This window comes from Tympanuchus pallidicinctus, unplaced genomic scaffold, assembly GCF_026119805.1.
Source record: "Tympanuchus pallidicinctus isolate F22 unplaced genomic scaffold, pur_lepc_1.0 scaffold2, whole genome shotgun sequence".
NCBI classification, from domain to species: domain Eukaryota; kingdom Metazoa; phylum Chordata; class Aves; order Galliformes; family Phasianidae; genus Tympanuchus; species Tympanuchus pallidicinctus.
In genome coordinates this window covers 1,754,253-1,777,363 of record NW_026294721.1, presented here as the reverse complement: position 1 = coordinate 1,777,363, position 23,111 = coordinate 1,754,253, and the positions used below count along the sequence as shown (strand labels likewise).

Sequence of the window (23,111 nt, the reverse complement as noted above, 5' to 3'; positions counted from 1 at the left end):
GAAAAAAACCTACAGAGAAGCAAAAGGTGCCCAGATTAGGAGCAAGGCTGCAGCAACACCCAAACCTATGGGCAGCTGCAAGAGCTGGCAGGCAGTCAGTCCCCGCTGCCCTGCCAAAGCTTGGATGTTGATAAGAGAAAGTCTATTCCCTCTCTATCTCCCTGTAAATACACTCCAGCCCATACATTGCAGAAGTGCCAGGCTTTGGCTGGAGGCAGCAACCTTAGCTTGCTTGCAGGCTCTTTATAGTATTTTTAGCCTTCCTGACATGAGCAGGGTGCAAAAAACAGAGCCATCCCTGCGCTGGCACATGTATATAAGGGATGGGGCTGCTGGGAGCTGCCTGCCTTCTGCAAGAAGTGGGGAGCTGTGGCCAGTTCGTGAACAGGGTGAGTAGAATCAGCCCCATTTGGGTTATTTCCCATCTTTTTTTGTCACTCTCCTGCACAAGTTCTCTTTCCTCCATCCATTTCCTCACGTGCCATGTCCTCACCTGATGGGAATGGAGTCTGGCATTGCTTTTCTCTTCTGGTCCTTCTGATTCTTCCCGTCCCCTGACCACCATCATCTCCCCCCAACCTATGGCATTCTCCATCCCCTCTGCATGCCCTGCCAGCCCAGTTCCTGTAGGAGAATGCTGCAGAGATGTTGGGCAGCCTCTCATTGCTCCTATTGTGGAGATTTTCTATTTGACCCTTGATATCTTTAGGCTGCCACAGTTGCAAATTTCCATCCTCCTGACATCGAAACTGCACAGAGCAGCCAGTGATAACGCAATGCTTTAGAGTCACACTCATGGTCAGGGCAGTCCAGGAACAAAGTTGAGAGCCTGCTGATAGCACAACCGTCCCCAGAGTTCTTTTCCCATTCAAATCAGAGAAGATTGCTCTCATTGCCCCCTGCAGCAGCAACTCGGGAATGAAACAGCACCTCTAAAGCTGGCTTTTCATGGATTAATGAGGTGGCATCACTGGGGTAATGCTGGATGGAATTTGGGGGAAAAAGTAAGAAAGCAGCACCCCTCTATTCTTCCCTTCTCCAGATTCCAGTAAGCAATGATTTAGGGATTTCTGAGGTGGGCTGTGTCTGAAGGATCCAGTTTAAGGCAAGGGGAGAGAAAACTTCAGAGATGTCAACGTGATGCTTTCCCTTAAATTTCTTTTAAAGCCCTAAATGTATGAGGGCATAGGATTGAAATAAAATGCTTGTTTTCATCCCCAGTGAAAGATCTCTGATATTTTAAAATAAGACTGAGCACGTGGGTAGGTCCATCTTCAGTCCTATGGGCTATTCCACTATTTCTAAGTGGTCGTGCACTGCAGCCCCTCTTGGTTCCCATCCCAAACATGAAGGCATCACAGGGAGGTGTGCCTAGAGTGAGAAAGAAGGGTTGGGGCAAAAAACTGGGCTTAGCAAACCAACCGGTCTCCAAGCCCTGCCAAAGCAAATTGAAAAGGCTGTAGCTCCCAGGACCTGCTGGGATTTATTTCTTGAGTTGGTCAGTGCTGGTTCATGTCAGGTAATGGCCACGAAGGGCTCAGAAGTGGCCTCTTGTTGCTCACTTAAAAAGTGGCAGCTGAAATGCCTTTGTGCCTGTGACAGTGGGTGCCTGCGCATGCACAAGGACAACTCGAAAGTGTCAACAGCTGGGCACTAACAGTTTGTCTCTGTGGACTGGGAGTAAATAGGGAATGTACAACCCCAACAGGCAGTACAGAAACCCCACAGCAGCCCTGCAAAGACAAATATCTCATGCACAGGGCATGGAGGACAGACTCATAGAATCATTAAGGTTGGAGAAGATTTCTGAGATCACCACGTCCAACCCCAACCCATCTCTCCCTGCCCACTGACCCTCAATGCCACATCTCCACAGTTCTGGAGCATCTCCAGGGACGGTGACCCCACTCAGCAGCCTGTAATTGGTGAGCATGGAGTATTACCCCATCTGGATGAGGCTGTCCTACACTCACAAGCCTCATCCAAAGCAGAGAGAGGAAAATCAGGGATGAGTGACATCTCGCTTTCCTGGAAGAGCGAGGCCAGCGCCTGGCACAGATGTTGAAAAGCCGGCGTGGGAGAGGCTGGATGTGAAGAGTGACAGTTCTGGACGACACTAAGTGGCTCACAGCAGGCTCTGCTATTTGCATGGCACAAATAGTCATTTCATGATTAAAAACAACAACAGCGAATGGGAGCTAAACCAAGATAAAACCAGAGAGCGCTGTGCAAATATTGAGGGCACGTGAGAGCTGGCTCAGCCCACAGCTTTAACCCAATAACCCCATCAGTCCTGAATTCCACCTCCCACTTTGTCACCTGTTTTCTCCTGCAGGCTTCTCACTCGTCTCAGCTGCATTTCAAGTGCAAAGCGATGAAGTAAAGGGTGACAGTATTTCTGCAGGCCCTGAATGGCAGAAGCAAATCCCAGCTAATAAAAAACACATTGGGTGGGAGGTTGGGGAAAAGGAAAGATTTGCTGAAAGATGAACTTCTTTGGAGCACCGAAACACTAATTACATTAACTCCTTGCTCTCCTTGATTCCTGCCTCTGGGGGCAAGGAGAAATGCTCTGTGATTGGTCTGAGCTGGGCTTTAAATGTCCCTTCCAATTCCATCAATTTTATGATTCTACTTTTGGTTAACTCCCATTGATCAGATCCCCATTCACTATAAACAACCAACCATACTGATTGGTAGGCTTCTTTTGTAAAAAAAAACTCATCTGCTTTTCCATCCACAGACTTTGTGATTTCTTCCTCCCTTGCCCACTGCACGAATGAAGACCAGCCATGATGGATCTAAGCCATCCAAAACCCACACCATCAAACCCAGAGAGCTGATTCTCTCCCCGCACTCCAGGAATGGGGACCACCATGAAAAACAGCCCACACAAATTACATCAGAATGGGCCCATCCTAAGAACCATGAAGAAAACACGATGCCATCCCAGGCAGATGACCTCTTGCCTGGTCAGAGGGGAGCTCAGATGTTGGATGTCTGTAATGGCAGCTTTAGCCTGGGACATGTTTCTGAAGAGATCAACCTCAATAGCTCAGAGAAAATCCCACACCAGGACAGCAATGCAAACAGGAACAAGGATGGGGTATTAAAGAAAGCCTCAGTTGTGCAAAAAGTGAGAAATGAGCCCAAGGATTCCCCGTCCAAGGATGTTTTCTTGTTTTGGGCCAATAAAGTTAGCAACAGCAGCAAAGGGAGCAGCACCTTCCCAAAGCTACTGCAGAAATCATCTACAACTGCAGGAACCTCCTCTCCAGCTCTCCTTCCCCAGGAAGGACTCAGCTTAAAAGAGAATCAGACTGAAAAACCCCAAAGAAAGACCAGAAAAGATCTCTTCACTGACACAAATGTTTTCAGCCATATAGACACTCACGTCCTCCATGTGAGCCAGCAGGTAGGTCCTGCAGTCTCTCAGCAGATCCACGTCCTAATATTCAACTTTCAGCCTATGTTCTGATGACAAGATGGTGCCCAGTGACCTCAAGAACCTGGGAGGTGAAGTTACTATGGCCAAAGGTCTCTGTGCCAGGACACCAAGCAGGATTGTATTAGGGTTCTACCTGGAGACCCTTCTGAAGGGCTCAATGGGGAGAGAAAGGGGCCACGGGATACCCCAAGGCAGGACAGGCTGTGTTTAGCTAGATAGGAGCCAGTGACCAGAATGCACAGAAAAACACACACAGCCAGCAGCCACAGTCGAGCTGTATCCAGCAATCTCTTCATATATGTGGCAGCCTGAGTCTTATTTTTCTTAAGCAGAAGGCTTCAGTTGTGTCCTTATCTCAGTCTGTGCCCTGCTATATGATATTCCCCCTTTCTGGGTGCTTGGGAGCCCAGAAGGAGAGCATCAAACTCCTAATTCCTGTTACTTGAACCACACACTGCTGCTGCAATTTCTCCCCCAGGGGCAGCACAATTTGTCTGGGCAGTGAACTCACAGCTTACACGTCAACTCATTAGTGAGAGTGAAGAGGTACAAGGAATAATTGTGCCCTTCGTTAGAATTGAAACCTGCAATTTCTACCTACCCCGAGGCTAATATCCCTTGGGAAGAAGGATGCTGTTGTGTTTCAGAGTCTACCAAGTGTATTAAGAGGAAAAGAGAGGGGGAGGAATCTGGAAGAGTGGAGAGAGAGGATAATAAACAACTGAAAATACCTGTAAGGCAATGGGAACAGTTTGTTTCCCTGTTTGTCCAAGGCTCTTGCCGAATTAAAATCTGATGCACCTGGCCTTTTTTCCCTAGATGGGATTTACAAGTGCCAAGACCAGCAACAGAGCAGCTCACTGAGTATTGCATCTCTGGTGGCTGATGCTGTTTTGCTGTTGGTGCCCTGGGAATGTAGGATTTTCCCCTCTCCCCATGCCTCTATTCATGGGGGATTTGATGGAAGACCCCGGGCAGTACAGGTGCAGAGCTGGACCCCTTTTCTGGACACCTAGGAATAGCCTGGAGACTGTTTCCATGAACCCACATCAGGGCCTGCTCCAAATATCTGCAGAGCCAGCAGTTCTCATGAACTGAGACGCTCTGACCCATTCTTCAGGAGTCTTAGGAGTATTCAGGACCAGGATCACATGGGGATGTTGTAACTCTCCATCTAGGACCTAAGTTTGCCATTTCTGATTGAAACAGAATTTCACAGACTGAATTTTGCACCAAGATGTGCCAATGGGGAAGCAGGTAGCTAGGTATCTAATGGATGAGTACATTTTTTTTCTTCCTTGGGAGTAATTATCATTACTTGTTTGCCCAGCAGCTGCACAATCATGACAGCATGATAATGGAAATGCAAGCGAACAGCAAGAGCACCATCATTTTAAAATAACTGCTCTCTAGTCGCATCTTCATTTTTAAACACAGCATCACAAGGAAAATATTCAGCTGTTACAAATGCAACGTTTCCCATACGCAAAAAGAAAGAGATTTCCAGCTTTGGTTAGGGCAGGAAAGTCATTGAGGAATGGAACAGCAGGAGCAGGAGGTTGTAGAATTAAGCTGGACTAAATATAGCCCAGTGGAAGAAAAATCTACTGCTAAAAATACTTGTGCTAGCACAAAAGAGGGAAGAGCCCAGGAATGTGGATGAGTGAATGGGAGGAAAGGGGCAGAAAAGCTTTCTTTGGATTAAGGAATAGGTGAAATTGTAGTGGTAGAAGCAATTCCTTCCACCCATTTTGGGGCATGAGTTTGACTGCTTTCAGAGTGTCAAGAAGAGGATTTGAGCCACACAGATGTTTCTGTTCTGCACAAATAGACTCATAGAATCATACAGGTTGGAAAAGACCTCTAAGATCCCCAAGCCCAACCCCAACCCACCCCTACCATGACCACTGACCGTGTCCCTCAGTGCCACATCTCCATGGTTCTTAAATACCTCCAGGGACAACACACTGAGATGTTATTTGGTGGGGGGTTGGAAACCCACTTCCCCCAGAAGATGCAGATTCCCCTAGAATGTTGCAGATTTACACCCCTAGAGAAATAGTTACCACAAGACTTTCTGGGCAAAGAAATGGGAAATGCCACCTTCATTTCCACCAAACAGCAACTTCAGTCCTTAAGACCAAGCATAGGAAAATGGAGAAATGTTCTACCATAATCCAAATTTTTGGATTTCCAGTTCTAGAGGGAGAGAAGTGAAGCTTTGTGGTCTTTGTGATGTACTTTTCCTTCCAGCAAGGCCATCATTCAGCAGCCACTGACCCACGCAGTTATGACACCAAGAGTGCTTTTATCTCACCTGTCTTCTCCATTGCAGCTGAAATCGGGGCACACCACGATGTCGGTCCAGGCCATCGTTCCCCTGATCACTGCCAAATCCCAGAGCAAACTGGAGATGGTGCGGGCCATATGGTTCTGGCTTTGCCATAACATTGGTAAGTCTGGTCCCAGTGTTTCACAGTCACGTGGTGGAGCTGAGAGCCCTTTCCTTGAATGCAACCTCTTGGATTTTGGCTCTTCGTGTCCTGCAGAATAAATTCTACAGTGTTCTTCTTGCAACCACAAATTCAAATATTCCCCTCTCAACTTTGGGAAGGTGCCTGGGATGGGGACTGGTTGCAAACTGAGAGCCTCCATACTGAAAGTGACACCTGCTTTAAGGCACAAGCCACCACGTGAGCACCAAATCCAAAGAGACACCAGTAAAGTTCTCAGCTTCAATGCATTGGAGGGCATTTTCCCAATGCGTGCATGGTGCAAATTCAAGGCAACTGAGCTATGCCTCTTGCAGTCATCTGGGGACAGCGGGGTCTCTGCACAATGCAGTCACTTCGTGCTACTTTACCCTACTACATCCATGTGTGCAAGACAATATGACTGTCACTGTACCTCACTTGAATGGCGCAACCACTGTTTACATGCGCTGAGAACCCAATTCCCCCAAGGCTTTAGCAATTCTTTGCTCATATGGGGAATTGTCAAACTCTTGAATAATGATTGGGAGAAGAGCTGTCATGGCTTCCAGGGAGGGTAGACAGAGAAACAGGGTTGGGCAGGAGAAGGAATGGGTTCATTTTGGAACTAATAAATCCTTACATTAGCCTGAAATTGGGTAGTATTCTCCCTTTCCTAGAATATGATGTGGATGGCTTCCTGGGGCTCTCTCAGAAGATCCACATGCCAGAGCAGGTCCTGCAGACGGGGAGAGCTGTGTGTTCTGGATATGCTCATTTATGCTGGGAAATGTGCAGGTAAAACTCGCCTTGGGCTTTCTCCTCCTGCTGCCTTGAAGATATGAGGGGGAAGCATTAAGATAGGATGGGCACTACCCCACAACTGGCACAGAATTATAAAGCATCCCAAGTTGGAAGGAACCAGTAAGGATCGCTGTGTCTAGCCCCTGGCTCTGCACAGCACCACCCAAAAATCAGACCATGTATCTGAGAGCACTGTTCAGATACTTTTGAACTCCAGCAGATGCTGAAACCATTTCCCCACCGTGTCTTTGGGCACTGCAGTTGCCTCCCTTCTTTTCTGCTTGAATGGAGGAGCAGAGATATGAGTTTGGCAAATCAACCACAATCAGAGATGCAAGGAATGAGGGTTTGGAGCGAGAAGGGAGGGTTGTTGAAGAGTGAATTTGGCCAACATCTGGCACAAGCGGAGCAGGGCCTTGGCTTTAGGGAGGTTGTACTTACCTCGGAAGTTGGGCTGGTTTCCAAAAAGCAAGTACCAAGCAGTGTTTGGTGTGCTGTTACCTCCCCTATTTTCTCTCCATGGCAGGGAGGCAGGTCTGAGCAGCGTGGAGATCCCGGGGTTCAGCCGAGGCCCGTGTGCCCGTGGAGGTCGGCAGTGCCAGCAACAGAAGAGCAGCCACATGTGGAACGCAGTGCAGCTGGAAGGACAGTGGTGGCTCCTGGATGCCTGTTGGGGTGCAGGCACTGTGGACACAGAGAACAGGTTGTTTGTGCCCAGGTGAGACAACCTCATCCCACCACCTCTGGAGACATGTTTCTCAACGCAAGTGGGCAAGGCTCAACCTGACCTCAGAAATGGCCATCCCATACCTTCTAGTAGACCCTTACTTACCAGATTTGCCAGGCCTTGAGCTCTCGTTTCAAGTGCATCCCCAGATACTGCTTGAAGATGGTCCACGTTTTACCATAGTGGTTGCTCAAGAACCCCGTGCAAAAATAGACAGTCTACACATAAACACCTACTACATCCAATGCCTTACTCCCTGAGCTGTAATGGCAACTTCTCCAGGTGATAACCACCTCCACTCCCCACCAACTTATTTGTGGCCAGTGTCACTTTTGACGTAACAAATCCTTGTTTTTACAGAAACTTTGCTCTGATGTGGCTCCACACATGAGATTTCTTAGCCCATGCTAAGCAAATAATGACTCTCACAGAGGTTATTTATACAATTTAATAATTTCCATTAACTACATTATGGGCTTGACATTTTTAATTCTTTTTTTCTCCCTAATAATGCATAATGAAATAATTGTGGAATTTCTAGTGGGTAATTATCTTGCTGAGAACAGTTTATAACACCAGGGAGTATGGGCTGCTTTTAACTGAGCAGAAGCAGACTAAAACATCACCTATGGCAACAGGCAGAGATAACGGCTTCTTGTGGGTCCATCCCTTAGGGGATCTGGTTCTGGCTGGACAGGCTGAATATCAGTGTTCTCAGAACCATCAGATCAACAGATGCAACAAGGCTTCCCACCATGAACCCAACACAGGGGTGAAGGTTGACTCAATAAATGCCTAAGCAGAGGTGGTACCTAGGTCAGGTTGAGCACATTCAACTCGTGATGCACTTTTTCTTCAAAACAAAACAAAATGCGGGTGAACTCTTGGAAGAGGTCACAGGACTGGGTATGTGGAAAGCAAGACTACTAAGTACTATAACGTAGTTGATCTGGAAAGTCTAAACGAAAGCTTGGCCCTTCCTTACTGATGTCGGTTCCACTCTGATGGTGTGGGGGAACTTCTCATACAGAGGTACGTCATTATCACTGCCCTGGATGCAAAGTGTTTTCTTGCTCCCTCCATGACATCCCCTTCGCTCCCCTTGCAGGCATGATGATTTCTTCTTCCTCACCAACCCTGAGCACTTCATTGAGACCCACTGGCCGGAGGACCCTGCGTGGCAGCTCCTGCAGCCCCCCATCTCATGGGAGGACTTTGAGCAGAGAGTGTTTAAAACTTCAGAATTTTTCAGACTTCAGCTCTGTCTCCTTTCTCCGAACACTTCCCTCCTCAGAACAGGTAAATACAGAGCAAGGGGTAAATCTGAGTAATATAAATCCTAGCTTGCTTTTAAGAAGCCCAAATTGAGGATGTTTCTCATTCATGAATGGACCACCTGTTGTGTTGATCTTTGGGGTCTCTCCCAATCCAAGCCATTCTATGATCTATTTTTAAGCACAGGTTTAACATCCAGTAGAGCGGAGGAACATATTTAAGCAATTTCTGGAGTCATGGCCATTGTGTGATACTGCGATTAGTAAACTGGGAATTAGGATTCATAAATCATAGCTAATGGAGCCAAATCACTTAGACCCTTTTGTGCATGGCTTTTCCCCTCTAAATTGGCCAACAGTAGCAAAATAGTTTCAAGATACCTGAGACACAATCCTCATTGTGTTCACCAGATGGGGAGGGACGCTCCCAGACAAAACATGGCCTGAAACAGTCACGTCCCACATTCTGAAAGGGAGGTGGAGTTGTTTTTCCTTGATTGCAGTTTTCTGACAGTTTTTCAGGTCAGATGCATCGTGATAGATACTTGTATTTTTTGGACACATTTTGTACGTCTGTTGCCCTAGATGGTTTCATGTGCATATAGATTTCTCCTGCAGTTTAGTTTATCAGCAGAGCCAGACAGGAGGTAAAGCTATCTCAGATTGTAGTCGGGCTTACAGAAAATGAATGTACAGCAAGGCCCACCAGGAGGATTTTGACTAGGAGGATTTATTACTTACCCAGGAGAGAAAATCCTCCAATATTTCCAGGACACTGGACATTGCTGAAATGGGCTGTTGCTACCTTTGGAGCAGCAAGAAGCTGCACAAATCCAATTAAATTGGGAATAGTTGAGAGGCTGGTGATACCTTTACAAAGAGATCTTATGGTGCCTCTCCACTGCAGAAGCTCAGAGCATGCCAGGGAAGGGACTTGGTCTTCTACCAAGGGCCATACAGCCCCAGTGTGGAAAGCCACTTTCTATCATCTATCAGCGTTCCTGGTCAAGTGGCGAGGACTCAGAGGATTGGAACAGGTTGCCCAAGGAGGCTGTGAATGCCCCATCCCTGCAGGCATTCAAGGCCAGGCTGGATGTGGCTCTGGGCAACCTGGTCTGCTGGTTGGTGACCCTGCACAAAGCAGGGGGGTTGAAACTGGATGAGCATTGTGGTCCTTTTCAACCCAGGCCATTCTGTGATTCTATGATTGTAGGCTTGCCAGTGTGACTCTGGTCTATGTGAAAGGTGGTAAGGAGGATGGCTGGGCCCAGAGAGTGGTGGTGAATGGAGTCAAATCCAGCTGGCAATCAGTCACAAGTAGTGTTCCCCAGGGGTTGGTACTGGGGCCTGTCCTCTTCAGTATTTTTAGTGATGACCTGGATGAGGGCATTGAGTGCACCCTCAGTAACTCCGCAGATGACACCAAGTTGGGAAGTAGTACCAATCTGCCTGGGGGCCCTTCAGAAGGATCTGGACAGGCTGGATCACTGGGCTGAGGCCAGTGGGATGAAATTCAACAAGACCAAGTGCCAGGTCTTGCACTTTGCCTACAACAACCACAGACAACACTGCGGGGTTGGGGCAGGGTGGTTGGAAAGCTGCATGGAGGAAAATGATTCAGGGGTGTTAGCCAATGCTTGGCTGAACATGAGCCAGGAGAGTGCTCAAGTAGCCAAGAAGGCCAATGGCATCCTGGATTGTATCAGAAATAGCATTGCTAGCAAGAGTAGGGAAGTAATCATCCCTCTGTACTCAGCACTGGTGAGGCTACACCTCGAGTACTGTGTTCAATGTTGGGACCCTCACTACGGGAATGACATTGAGGCCCTGGAGCATGTTCAGAGAGAGGCAACAAAGCCGTGAGGGGTCTGCAGAACAAGTCCTATGGGGAACGGCTGAAGGAACTGGGATTATTTAGTCTGGAGCAGAGGAGGTCAGGGGAGACCTCATGGCTGCCTACAACTACCTGGAGGGAGGTTTTGGCAAGGAGGGGGTCAACCTCCGCTCCTATGTAACTAGCAATAGGACTAGAGGAAATGGCCTCAAGTTGCACCAGAGGAGGTTCAGGTTGGATGTTAGGGAAAACTTCTCTCAAAGAGTGAACAGGTGCTGGAATGGGCTGCTCAGGGAGGTGGTCGGTGGAGTCCCTGACCCTGGAGGTGTTCAAGAAAGATTTAGTTGTTGTACTGAGGGACGTGCTTACGTGCTTTAGTGGAAAATGCTGGGTAGGTGGATGATTAGACTGGATGATCTGGAAGTCTTTTCCAGCGTTGGTGACCCTATGAATCTAAATGGAAGGATGGGGAGGCTGAAGAACCCCTTTCAGGTCCCAGCCACGAGGGAGCTCAAAGGCACACAACCAAGTAACACAAAGGTTGTAGCCTCAGAGGAAAAACAGGAGATCGAGATCAACAGCCCAACCAGCCCCTTGATCTGCATGACAAAGTGATAAATTGCAGAACATGGACTCTCACAAAATATCATTAACTGTGGTAGAAAAGCCCAAGGGGAAGAATGAGGAAAAATAAGTGTTTTGTTATTCTCCCTCGTCCCTTTCTTCAGTTCTTCATAGCCAAAAGACATAGGAATGGAGTCTAGCAGCAGCTGAGGGCTTTGGCCCTTGATGACCCACTAGATGCCATGAACTAAAATTTCCTGGGAAGAATATTTAAGGGTACAAAGTAAAGCACATTCCAGTGCACCACTGCTCTACACCCCTTGGAAATCCTGTCCCACAGCCATAGAACTCACTGGCCAACCTGGGCTATGGGCAGTTGTCCTTTTTTCCTCTAAAACTGAGATGAAATGAGATTTTCCCATTAGAACGTTAAAAAACTGCCGACCCTTTTTTTCCCCCAGTGATTTTTTCATCTTGTGGAGGGAAGAGCTTTCCTGGGCTTAAAGCCTAACTTGAACAGTTTAACCACTGCCATTAGCCTCAACATCCAGAGCCATATCAGAAGTCTGCTTAAAACACCAAATTACAAACCCAGATTGCAAATCAAGGCAGAGGTTTGCTTTTGTTGATGCAAAATTAAGATTACATTGATCAAGGTCAATAGCAGGAAACCAGCATCTTAAACATTCAAGACAATCTGAGCACAAGAATGCTCAAGATCTTTGGTGTAAAACCTATTTTCCCTTTTCAGCTACTGTGGATCAATTCCTGCTTTATGACATTTGAACAGCTCCCATCTCTGTAAAATGCTGAAAAGCTTTCAGCCAGGGTTCCTCCCACAAACCACTATCTGATGGGGTCTGGAATGGGAACACCTTGCAACAGGACCTGATTTTCAGGAAATATCAGACTCTGTAAACTCAGCCCCTTTAATTGGTAACGTGATTTGAACGTTTAGAGTTGGTAAAACTATAGAACCATTAAGGTCAGAAAAGACAACTAAGATCCCCAAGTACAACCCCAACCCATCCCACCATGCCCACTGACCTCAGTACCACATCTCCACGGTGCTGGAACACCTCCAGGGACAGTGACTCCACCACTCCCTGGGCAGCTCTGCCAATCCACTCCTTTGGAGAAGAGATTTTTTTCCTAATACCCAACCATGGCACAACTTAAGGCCATCACCTCTCATCCTAGACTGCAGACCTGGATGGCATTTGGTCCTACGGAATTAGAGCTTTGTAAAACTTGCATACAGAAAGGCAGTTGTCAGTGGCAAGCTGTAGATACAAATAACTAAAGTGGGAGGGGGCAGGGAAGACTTTTAGACAGAACTTGGAGAAATTAGAAACACGCCTGTACTTCTTTTTTTCCCCCAAAACAATTAATGCAACATACATTGGCCTCCTGCAATGCTGCTGGTGCTGACATGGGAACCCACCTCCAGCTTCACCTGGCCTCCCTGAAAACCAGAAATCTTTAGCTGATGGCTTGAATTAACCCAATAAAACAAACTAATGTTTGTTTTAAACGTAGCCATTAATTATCTCCTCGGGTCCCCTTCCCAAAGCAAAGCACATTGCTGGCTTCCCTATCTCATCATCGCTGGCTCCGCTGCATACAATGTTCTGTTCTTTTCTTTCTTCCTAAAGATCCTAATATGATGCAGCCGGCCAGGCCAGCAGCTTCGGAAACTAGCATAGAGGGAATTTAATAACAAGAAAACCTGCAGTTAATAAAGTCTGTCATCAGTAATGTCTCCACTGAACACTTGCCAGGAGAGAATTGTTTGCACTTACTGTGTGAGCCAAGTCACAGCTTCAACAGGCAAGGCACAAATAAAACCCAGCCTTCCCATTCTTTTCACGTCTCTGTTTCAACCTACCAAGAAAGATCTGTGGGGCAAACAATGAAAAAATCCAGATACAAACAGGGGGGGGGGGGGGGGGAAGAAAAAAACAACAACAACAACAAAAAACAGTCGCCCCATTATTCATTAGATTATGAAACATGTTTCGCAATCCAGTAATTAGCAAGGGACGATTTTTTCAGCATGAAAAAGGAGGCTTTTGTCATGTTGTGTTAGCACCCCAAACAAATGAACATCGCGCACAGCGCGGGTGCCGATTCCAGCCCCGGGCTCCCGCAGTGCCATCGCTCCGTACCGTTCGCCTCTCTCCAGCAAAAATGTTGTGGTGAGGACGGGACGACGTGGAGCAGCCACACTCGGGACATGAGATGAGCCCCCCCTGGGCGCTCAGGGGCACGGGGTAATGAGGAGCAGGCTTGATTTCTACAGACCTTGAGGATGGTGGGTTGGAGAACGCATCGCGGTATGCCAGTGTCTGGGAAGCACTCTGAGATGCTCCAGGGGCAGAAGAACTCAATGTCTTGTCCTCTATGGTGGTTTTTCTCATCGTCTACCCTATACCTAGAGCAACAGAGTACAAAATACCATGAAAGTAGGGTTTTATGGCCATGCAGCCCCTGGTACATCCCAGTACATGGGATGATGCAGCTCACCACGTGCTGAAAGCAGCCTGCTGGTTAGATGGCCCCATATTCTTTGAGGCTTGTGAAACTTTGCCCTGTCCCTGCAAAACCAACCAACTAACCAGCCCGTCTGCCCAGGAGAAGATGGGAGGCACTGGGGAGGGTTTCCTGTAGCAAGCAGTAGAGGGCAATTGGAATAGAACAGGCTCCCCAGGGCAGTGGTCAGCAAACCAAGCTGCTGGAGCTCAAGAAGCATTTGAACAATGCTCTTAGACACAAGAGTTTGAATCTTGTGTGGTCTTCTGTGGTTGGATTCAGTGATCCTTGCTGGACTCTTCCAACTTGGGATAGTCTACGATTCGAAGATGTGGCACACATGGAGTGGTGACAGCAGTGACTCTGTTCCTCCATAGGGACTTCTCTTGGAGATGCTTCAGTTCTGGGTACGAGCACAGGCTCAGACCAGCTGAAAGCCTCCTCCTGTCACTAGAGGCACCAGAAGGCAATACCTACACACCCCTCCTGGACTTTCTCTTCTCCTCTTCTACCTGGTTAGAGTTCACTCCAAACCAGAAGCTTGTAGATGCTTGTGATTTACAGCGAGGTCAAATTTTAGAAAGATATTATAATCATTATGAGGGAAAAAAAAAAAAAGAAAAAAAAAAAAAATCAACCCCATGGCAGCATCATGGGATCTCCCACCAATCAAGCTGGGAAATTCTGATCCTCCCAGTTGCTTTGTTGGATTGACACCAGAGTAGAAAACCTGCAGCTTAGAGGAATGACACCAGGTCAAGAAGCAATGCAACGATAGCCTCTGTATGGGACACTGGCTTTGTTCTGAGTGTCTCAGGACTCAAAGTGTAACTCTTTGTTATTCTCTCCAGGCCTAATATTATCAACATTTCTCTTGCAACAATGATAGAAAAATGGTAGGAGGCAAGGAAGGATCTCACTGGTGTCCTTTAGCAGTTAGGGTTAAAATGAGAGGGAGAAACAGGTCTCAGCCTCCTGCACAGATAGTTTTGGTCCATACCCCCAAAGACCCCTGGGTCTGAGATAATGTCTCATGAGAGAATGTACTACACTGCTGATGAAGGATTAAAGGTGTTAAAGGTGTTTTGTTTATCCTCCTACAGCCCATGGAGAGGCATCAGTGATGTTGGGGAGCACTCATCCAACAGAGTTCACCTACCAGCTCTCCAAACTCCAGGGCACTATGACCACAGAGGATGTAGGCACTGCTCATGGGATGATGACAGTGTCTGAGAACAGTGTGACTATCAAGGTGATTCCCCCAACCAAGGGTCTGTATGACCTCATGATCTTTGCACGTCATGCTGACTCTCTAGACCCTTACAACTGGGTGTGCTCCTATCAGATCCTGTGCCTGGAGCCACACACTGCGGAGGCACTGCCTGAAAACCCTTTTCATTTCTGGGGCCTTCACCAAAAGGTGAGAGATTTTGGCATTGAGGAAAGCAGCTACAAAGGGGAGCTGCTTGTTGCTCCACAGGGGACTTTGCTCTTGACTCTCCGGACGTCCCGACCCTTGCTTGCCAGCTATGAGCTGGTGAATAAAGACTTAGATTCCACTCTGAGTAAGAAATGTCTGGCCGCTCGAACTGAGGACAAGAAACTGAGTTGCCACGTCCTCTGTCCATTCCAGGGTTACTACCGTCTCTCCGTGTTTGTGAAAGATTTAGGAGGCACCTCCTTCAGGAACACAGCCAATTTCCTTATTCGTTGCTTAGGACCCATCAACCAGAACGAGCTCTTCCCCTTGGGGTTGAGCATGCATTGTGGGAGCGGGATCAGCTCCAGTGGCTGCGGCCTCTCCAACCCCAGCCACTCCGACCCCATCATCACCACCAAGCTGGGCAAGTGCAACATCACCTTCCACGCACGGGCCGACGTCGAGGTGACCGCCAGCTTGAGCAAAGACAAAGTCAGCAGCACTGAGTATCCCCTGGAGAGGTACGTGCTGGTCACCCACCTGAAGTCTAAAGTCAGCGTGTGCGTCGTGCTCCCTGAGCCGGGCGTGTACAGAGTGGGGCTTTTTGGGAGAAACAAAGACCGCAAGGAGTTTGTCCATATTTGCGACTACATCGTGCGCTGTTTCTCAGAGCTGTGCTGGCCTCCTTTCCCCAAGGTCTACAGCCTGTGGAGGAGAGGATGCGTGCTGCTAGAGCCACGCACGGGGCTCCTCCAGGAGCAGAGCTGGGTCCGCTTCAGGGTGAAAGTGCCAAAAGCCCACAGAGCTGTCGTCCTCGGGGGGGAGAAGACAGCACTACAGCTGAACCCCAGCTCTGTTTGGGAAGGGGAGGTGTTCAGCGGGGCAGCGGGGATGCGGGTCCGACTGGCAGCCAGCTTCAGCCCTTGCTGCTCCTCCATGGAGGTCCTGCTGGAATTTGAGGTGGGATGCAGCCCACCTGCCTCCACGGGGCGCTCGGGGTAAGCTGGGTGCTCTGCAAAGCGTGCAGAAAGCCAAGGGAGGAAGCAGAAGTTCTTAAAACTGAAGGACGTGGAGACACGGATAGAACTCCCAGAACGTTATGGCATGCTGGGGGGAGTCTGGTTGTCACACGCAGAGCTCCTCTTCCCGCAGGATATCCAAATACTTGCTGGGGCCTCCTATCCCTCTTGGAGACCTTACTGCCGCATAAATCAGGATCAACATATGGAAGGCTCCTAATATTTTGCTTCTGTCAGAGGAAACCATTGTTCAGCTTCTCTACAGGAAGGATGTCTCGCTGCTTATTACCAGCTTGAATAATCGTTTGGAATGCTTCGTTTGACATTTATTCAAGAACTTGGAAACCACACAGTTTCTCTCTCTGGAGAGGATGACAACAACAACAATTAAAGAAAAAAAAGAAAAAAGCCCATGCCAGAGCCAACAGCATCAAAAAAATGTAAATATATAGTAAAGAAAGGAGGACCTCCTTGCAGAGAAAATCTGTGCTTGGGCAGAGGAGAGGGGAAAGGAAGGAAAGACATACTGTATTTTATCAACCACGTCTTCAAAATATCTTCCAGGTCTTCATTATTAAGGCTGACATGTAAATATACACTTAAGAGCAGCAAGGGCTCGAAATTAAGAGAGGGAAGAGGCAAGGAAGTGGCTCTGCAGCCAAAGCTTCTAACTGCAGAGTGGAAAGCACAGACAACTGCTCTTAGGTTCTGGCATGTGCTGCAAGGCACCATAAACAGGAGATGGGCAGGGCCCTCACAACATCCAGAGGAGCACATATTCGTCATCTGAAGAAAACATGCTAAAGTAAAAGGCAGGAAAAGCAATTACATCATCCAATGCTTAGAGATGGTGCTACTGTTTGGATAAATTTAGAGGCCATGGGCTGGAAAATACGCAGTAGAAATACTTCTTCATGCTTGCAATGGGGTTTCTGGCTGCAGTAAGGAAGAACTGCTGGTTAATTTTGGATGCACAATAGGTGAGGAAAGGAGACTGCTTTCTTCAAGTCCAGCAATTTAAACTTGACCTGTAGCAAAAGCTGAAATAGATTTGAACCTTCTCTGATTCCTGGAAGTCAGGCAGCACAGCTGATGTGCCAGGATCTGCATTTCACAGCAAACTTGCTGGAACCACGCTGATGTGTTGGAAGATTTGTGGCAAAATCCAAGGACTGCTCTGAATGAAGCGAAGCACCTGCAATGGCAAACAGGAGAAATGCTTGCCTGCAATGCTGAAGAGCAATGTAAGCAGCACGGACCCTCTCTCCTCACCTGTAGTGTTGCAGCTCCCTCTTGGGAGCTCCTCAGGGCTCCCCAACCTGCACACTGCCCACAGATAGCACTGCTCATGAAATTATATCTGCAGAACCAGCAAACTCTCTAAGACTGCTGCTTTCTCTTTTTTTCTTTATTCTGTGGAAGAATTCTGGCATGGCAAACCAAAATGGTCGACAAGAGAAATTACTCTCAGTCCTTACTGCCATCTTCCCATCTCCAGGGAAAACTCAGCTTTAATTAATTCCTCTTTATCCATCATAACGAGGTCCAGGTTAGAGTTACTTTGATTTGGGGTCCAAACAATTCATGTCAACATATAATTACCAGAGGTGCTCAGAATTTTAACGATGTTCCCACAGGGGATTTTTTTATTTTTTTTTTTACTTCAAGGATCTGAAGTCAACCCTCTCACATTTCCCTCTATGCACGCTGGGGTACAGCACGCAACCCATCTGAAATGCCATTCTGATTTAGGTGTACGTACCTCAAAGCCCACACCCCCAGCTCTGAGTGCCTTCGCAATAAGCACCGGCAGCACCTCTCCAACAATAACAGCCCTGGAGCAAGCATCACTCATGGAAAAACAATGGGAAGAGAAAGAACGCTCCTGTGTGTCTCTCCTCCTCTCACTCCCTCTGCCCATCAGGATTAAATGAGGTAAGGATGGATTACAACACATACCTGCAGCTACAAAACATGCCTAGCTCTGAGCTGACTTGGTTCAGGAAGCCATTGGAAGGCCTCCAGGTGTACGTGGAGCTGTGGACAGCATGAAGAGAAACACGAGGGCTGTGCTCAGCTCTACCAGCAAGAGGCTCCTTCATAGCTGAAGTCAAAAGGAAGTAATACCAGGATGGGCTGAACCTGAAATCCCCATACTAAAAATGCTAACTTGTATAGAATCATGAGGTGTCAACCAAGCACGGTGTCCAAACTCTTTGCCTTTACACAATTCCTTGTGCTACATCTGTGTTAAACTGGTCATCAGGGTGAACTACGTTATGACTCGTTTAGTTTATCCTATGGGGCTGTAACAGTTGAGGTGTCCATACATGCTGTGTATTCTTCAGCTTCTTGTGCTGCTCTTGCAGCTTCAGTAGCAAGAGTAGGACCAATCTGCAGTAGGATATCCACACGGGGGTAGGAATTGATGGCTTTAGAATCATACAATCATATGGGTTGGAAAGGACCTCTAAAAACCATCAAGCCCAACCCATCCCCACCATGCCCACTGACCATGTCCCTCAGTGCCACATCTCCATGGTTCTTGGACACCTCCAGGGACAGTGACCCCCCCATCTCATGGGCAGCCGTGTCAGTGCCTGACCACTCTTTCAGAGAAGAAATATTTCTTAATATCCAACCTGACCCTTCCCTGGCGCAACCAAGGCCATCACCTCTCATCCTATTGCTGTTACCTCAAAGAGGCTGATTTTTAAAGGGCCAGACCTGCTGAAATGGCTGCATGTGATCAAAGGAATCCCACAAGTATGGTAATGGCTCAAAAACTGCTGCATTTCATTCAATCAGGTCAAAGAATGTGGCTGTAAAAGCAGTCCTTGCATTGCCCAAGCTTCTTCAAAATACAGAAAGATGAAACATCACCTACTTTCAAGGGTAATTTCAAACATTTCCTCCTAGTCTGACAACTGGGATTTTGTGGCAAAGATGAAAGAAAAGAATGGGTATAGGCGAGAAGAATGTATGTAAGAAGGGCATTCCTCAAAGCTCAGCCAAACTCTTTAATGCAGTCACTTGAGACGCATAAGCCAGGGCAATTCTGTTCAGCAAGTCCCCAGGAATACAGCTGGAAGGCTGAGAGAGAGGGAGGAAGGGTTCAAAATGTGCTTGAGAGAAAGCTGGGCTGTGTCCTGCTCTCTGCAGGCTGGCAGGTGAGAGGGACTGGAGATAGACCTGGCTAGAGGTGCAGTCCCCTCCAGGTTGGCACCATTGATAACTGGAAAAGATTAATCTGGGAAATCCTTCAGGAAATGGCACGGGTGACTGTGAAGACCCCTCGCCCCAGGAAAAGGGAGGAGGAGGTGATGAGCAGAGCTTTTTACAGGTATCAGGAGAGAGGACTCGCAGAGATGGAGGCTGGTGGGAAAGCTGCAAAGGGCATTTCTATAATGGCAGAGATTAGCTCCTGGGCAGACTAAGCACCAGGCAAAACACATCTTCCAAATCCCACGTTATTAAGGATTTAAGCTACTAACCCATTTTACAAAGCTATCCAACCATGGGCACCCTGTTAGCATTTTCATGACAGCAGCCAAAGATGTTCCACCTCCAGGGCTGTGAAAACAAGCAGCCACGGGACATGAGCAGGACAAGAACAAAAGAGAGAAGGAACAGCTTCTCATTGTACCAAAGAGCTGAAACCCTTAGCAGACTCACTGAGAGCACCGGAGTGATGCTAAAACCATGACATCATATTTCCAACACTTTCACTTGCTGTACCAAAGTCTTCATTGTTGTGTTTGCTGCTTTAGCCTTGGGTACACTGCGTACTCAGTACATATATATATAAATATATATATATAAGAAAGAGACCTCGGCTATCAGCAATTCTGCTCACCATAAATAAAAGCATGGTAACCAAGGTTACTCAGGTTTTGCTCTTATCATTTTTGTTCCCAGAGAAAGCAGTGTTCTCCCTCCTGCATTTGGTGGTGCATTGACAGCAGCCTTCCCATGAAGGATGGGTTCAGGCTCCTTTTGGTGGTGCCCAGCTAGAGGACAAGAAGCAACGGGCACCAACTGGGACACAAGAAATTCCATCTGAACTGCATCCCAGGCTGCATGGGGCTGTAAGAAACCTGGTCTAGAAAGAGGTGTCCCTGCCTATAGCACAGTGGTTGGAACTAAACGATCTTAAATGTCCCTTCCAAACCAAACCATTCTATGACTCAGTGAGTGCACAAAGGAGACATGTTGGTTTCTTGTTGTTTGCCACTCAGTAACAGCTCCTGGCTCTGCTGGCAGCTGGGCAGCCATGGATCTCATGGCAGACCTCAAGCAGCAACAAGGGAGCTACCAGGAGCAAACAACATCCATGAGGTTGTATCACCCAAACAGACCTCCATCCCAACCTTAAGTTCTCCCTTACCAGGACACTAGGGAAACACAAGGGAGCATTCAGCCTCTGCACACAGACCTTTTGTTTACCTATATCAGATAAACACAGCAGAAAGGATATTTTGCATTGCCTCTGTTCAATTTCTCTTTCCTTGCTGAACTCAGTTTGCTGCAATGCCAGAAGGTGGGACAGCCAGGCTTGGGTGTCCATTTTTGGTCACGTTAGTGTCACAAACCCAGCTCTTGTAAAATATATACATTCAGATTTAATTTGTCTCTTTATTTTAGAGACATGCTTAAGCAGTATTTTGCTTTCCCCTAAGCTTTCTCCAAGGAGAATCTGAATTGAACATTTCATGTATCTTAGAATGGGAATAAAGTGCAGCTCAGATCCCCAACTTAGCTGCCATCAAAGAAGCAAAACCAAAGCAAGTGAACAGCTGTGCTTTTGCACTTTGTTTTCTTTCTCCTACCTTCTTTTTACCTCCCCTTGGGAGGAAAACAGAGAGTAATCTCTGCTGATGGCCTGGCTACGCTCTGCTCAATTCAGGAAGGGCTTCATTTCAAGAACCTGCAGTTCCACGTGGCTCCAGGCACACCTTGAGGTCTTGCAGGTGCTTGCACACAGATTTATCACAGTGGCTTCACCCTCCTTATATCCTCAGAGTCAGCTTGAGAGCGAGATCCAGCAGAACCATAGACTATCCCAAGTTAGAAAGGACTCAGATGGGTCATTCCTGGCAGTAGAAGGGTTGTTTTTTTTTTTTGCTTGGAAAACCTGATGCATCCTCAGGAGGTCCTGAAGGTTTGCTAGGTGTTGAAGGGCATCTCTGCTGATACAGCTGTCCATGAAAGTAGACACATCTTGGGGGTGGATGATGGATTTGGCTTTCCCTGGAAGGACACAGTAAGATGGCACCTTGTCCTGCTCTGTTGGGCTGCACTCTGTCACGTTCCTTCCTTTAGTTGGTGGAAATCAGCTGGAGAGGAGATCCAGGTCCTTCCATCCAACCAATATCATTTTTTGCTGTGACAAGCAAGCAGCAAACAGCTCAAGCACAGCCAGTAGCCTGAAATAAGAGACAGCAAAAATGGGATTTCTCCACACTGAGCAGAGACCATACTCTGAGCAGGCTCTCTGACCTGACCATGCAGAAAAGGCAACAGGTGACCCATGTTCAAAGAGCTGCAAAGCATCTTCCCATGGTTTCCTCCCACGTGAACCCTCTGGTGGCCCATATCAGACATGAAGAAGAACAGAGCTCCTCACAGAAGGTTTCATTAAGGTTGGAAAAGACCTCTGAGATTCCCAATCCATCCACCATGCCCCCCAGTGCCACATCTCCAAGGTCCCTTAACGCCTCCAGTGATGGTGACTCCATCACTCCCCAGGCAGCCTGTGCCAATATATGCAAACATACCCTCAGCAACCTCACTGCAGCCCCATTTGGCAATATCCTGCTCAAAGGGAAGGTTGAAGCTGCCCCATGACACAACACACTACAGCTGCACCATCTATGTTGACATCGGGTTCAGCTCTCCACTATACAACCTGGCTGCATTTCTCTCTGCCTGCTGCGCTGATCCTTGACCATCACTTCTCACAGCCCCTTGGCTTTTATTTCCAAGCAAGGCTCACCATCTCCCTTTTCCTCCCTTAGAAATGAAAGAGGAAATTTGGCTGCATACGATACGTAATTAATTGAAAGGCTCCAACTTACAGAGACAAAAGGAAAAAAAAACAACAGAAGTCAGTTCAGTTAAAAAATTAATCTGCATCTGACGAGTTGAGACTGGCTTTCTGCAAGCTAAAATCTTTCCCACATATTGCATAATGCTTTAAGGGCTGCCTGACAGCCTCAAGGCCACTAGAGTGCCTTCCCCAGGTAAAGCTAAGAGCATCTTTCAGATTTACAGAGCTTCCATTTCACCTCCACACGGTGACTTCCAGAAATCCAGTGGTTGGCAAGGCTGCCCATGGCAGGGAGGTTGGAACGAGGTGATCTTTAAGGTCCCTTACAACCAAAGCTATTCTATGAAATCACAGCAGGGGACTTTGGGAGCAAGGATTAGATGGATAACGTGGGTAGGGAGAGCACTGCATGGAGAACTGCACGACTAGAGCAGGAAAGTAAACAGCAATAATGTATAATAAAATCACAAAGAAAACTGATTTTCTCCTCCCCATAGGACGGCAGAGTGGATTGCTGGCTGGGATGGCAATGGGAAGCTCCTGGGAAAGTCCATGCAGAGGACCAATCAGGTTCATGACCCAGACTGGGCAGATCTTTGCAAGCTGCATGCAGCATGCATCACTTTCATTTGAAATGTCAACTGGGAGCTCAAGAAGTGCTACTGAGTTCAAAAAAAGGGATGAGAGTTATCAGCTTTGAGCAAAACTTGCTGCACATAATCATAAATGTTCCCTCACAGTGCAAAGGTCAGCCCAGGACAAGGGGAAAATGCCTTCCTGGCCCCATGCTGGTGTCAGTATTCCCTACAGCAAGCTTTGCCAGAGGAATCCTCCAGACTGCCTAATGCAGACGTACAAACTTTGATTGGAAATGATCATTACTTTTCTCTCCTCACCAGCTGCCAAGAAAGCAGCAGAGGGGTGAACTTAGTGCTGTCTGTGAGCCAGCTGCATCAGGAGCTCTTTGAG

The 23,111-nt window shown here is 47.6% G+C and overlaps 1 protein-coding gene across 1 annotated transcript; it reads left to right on the top strand.

Moving 5' to 3' along the window:
- Positions 1 to 261: 261 nt before the first annotated feature.
- Positions 262 to 19,978, top strand: LOC128080042 (kyphoscoliosis peptidase-like). Its single transcript, XM_052681842.1, has 7 exons — positions 262 to 389; positions 2,744 to 3,415; positions 5,784 to 5,901; positions 6,600 to 6,717; positions 7,250 to 7,441; positions 8,559 to 8,749; positions 14,758 to 19,978. The coding sequence occupies exons 2-7, from the start codon at positions 2,780 to 2,782 to the stop codon at positions 16,074 to 16,076; spliced, it is 2,574 nt and encodes an 857-aa protein (XP_052537802.1). The 5' UTR covers positions 262 to 389; positions 2,744 to 2,779; the 3' UTR covers positions 16,077 to 19,978.
- Positions 19,979 to 23,111: the final 3,133 nt, after the last annotated feature.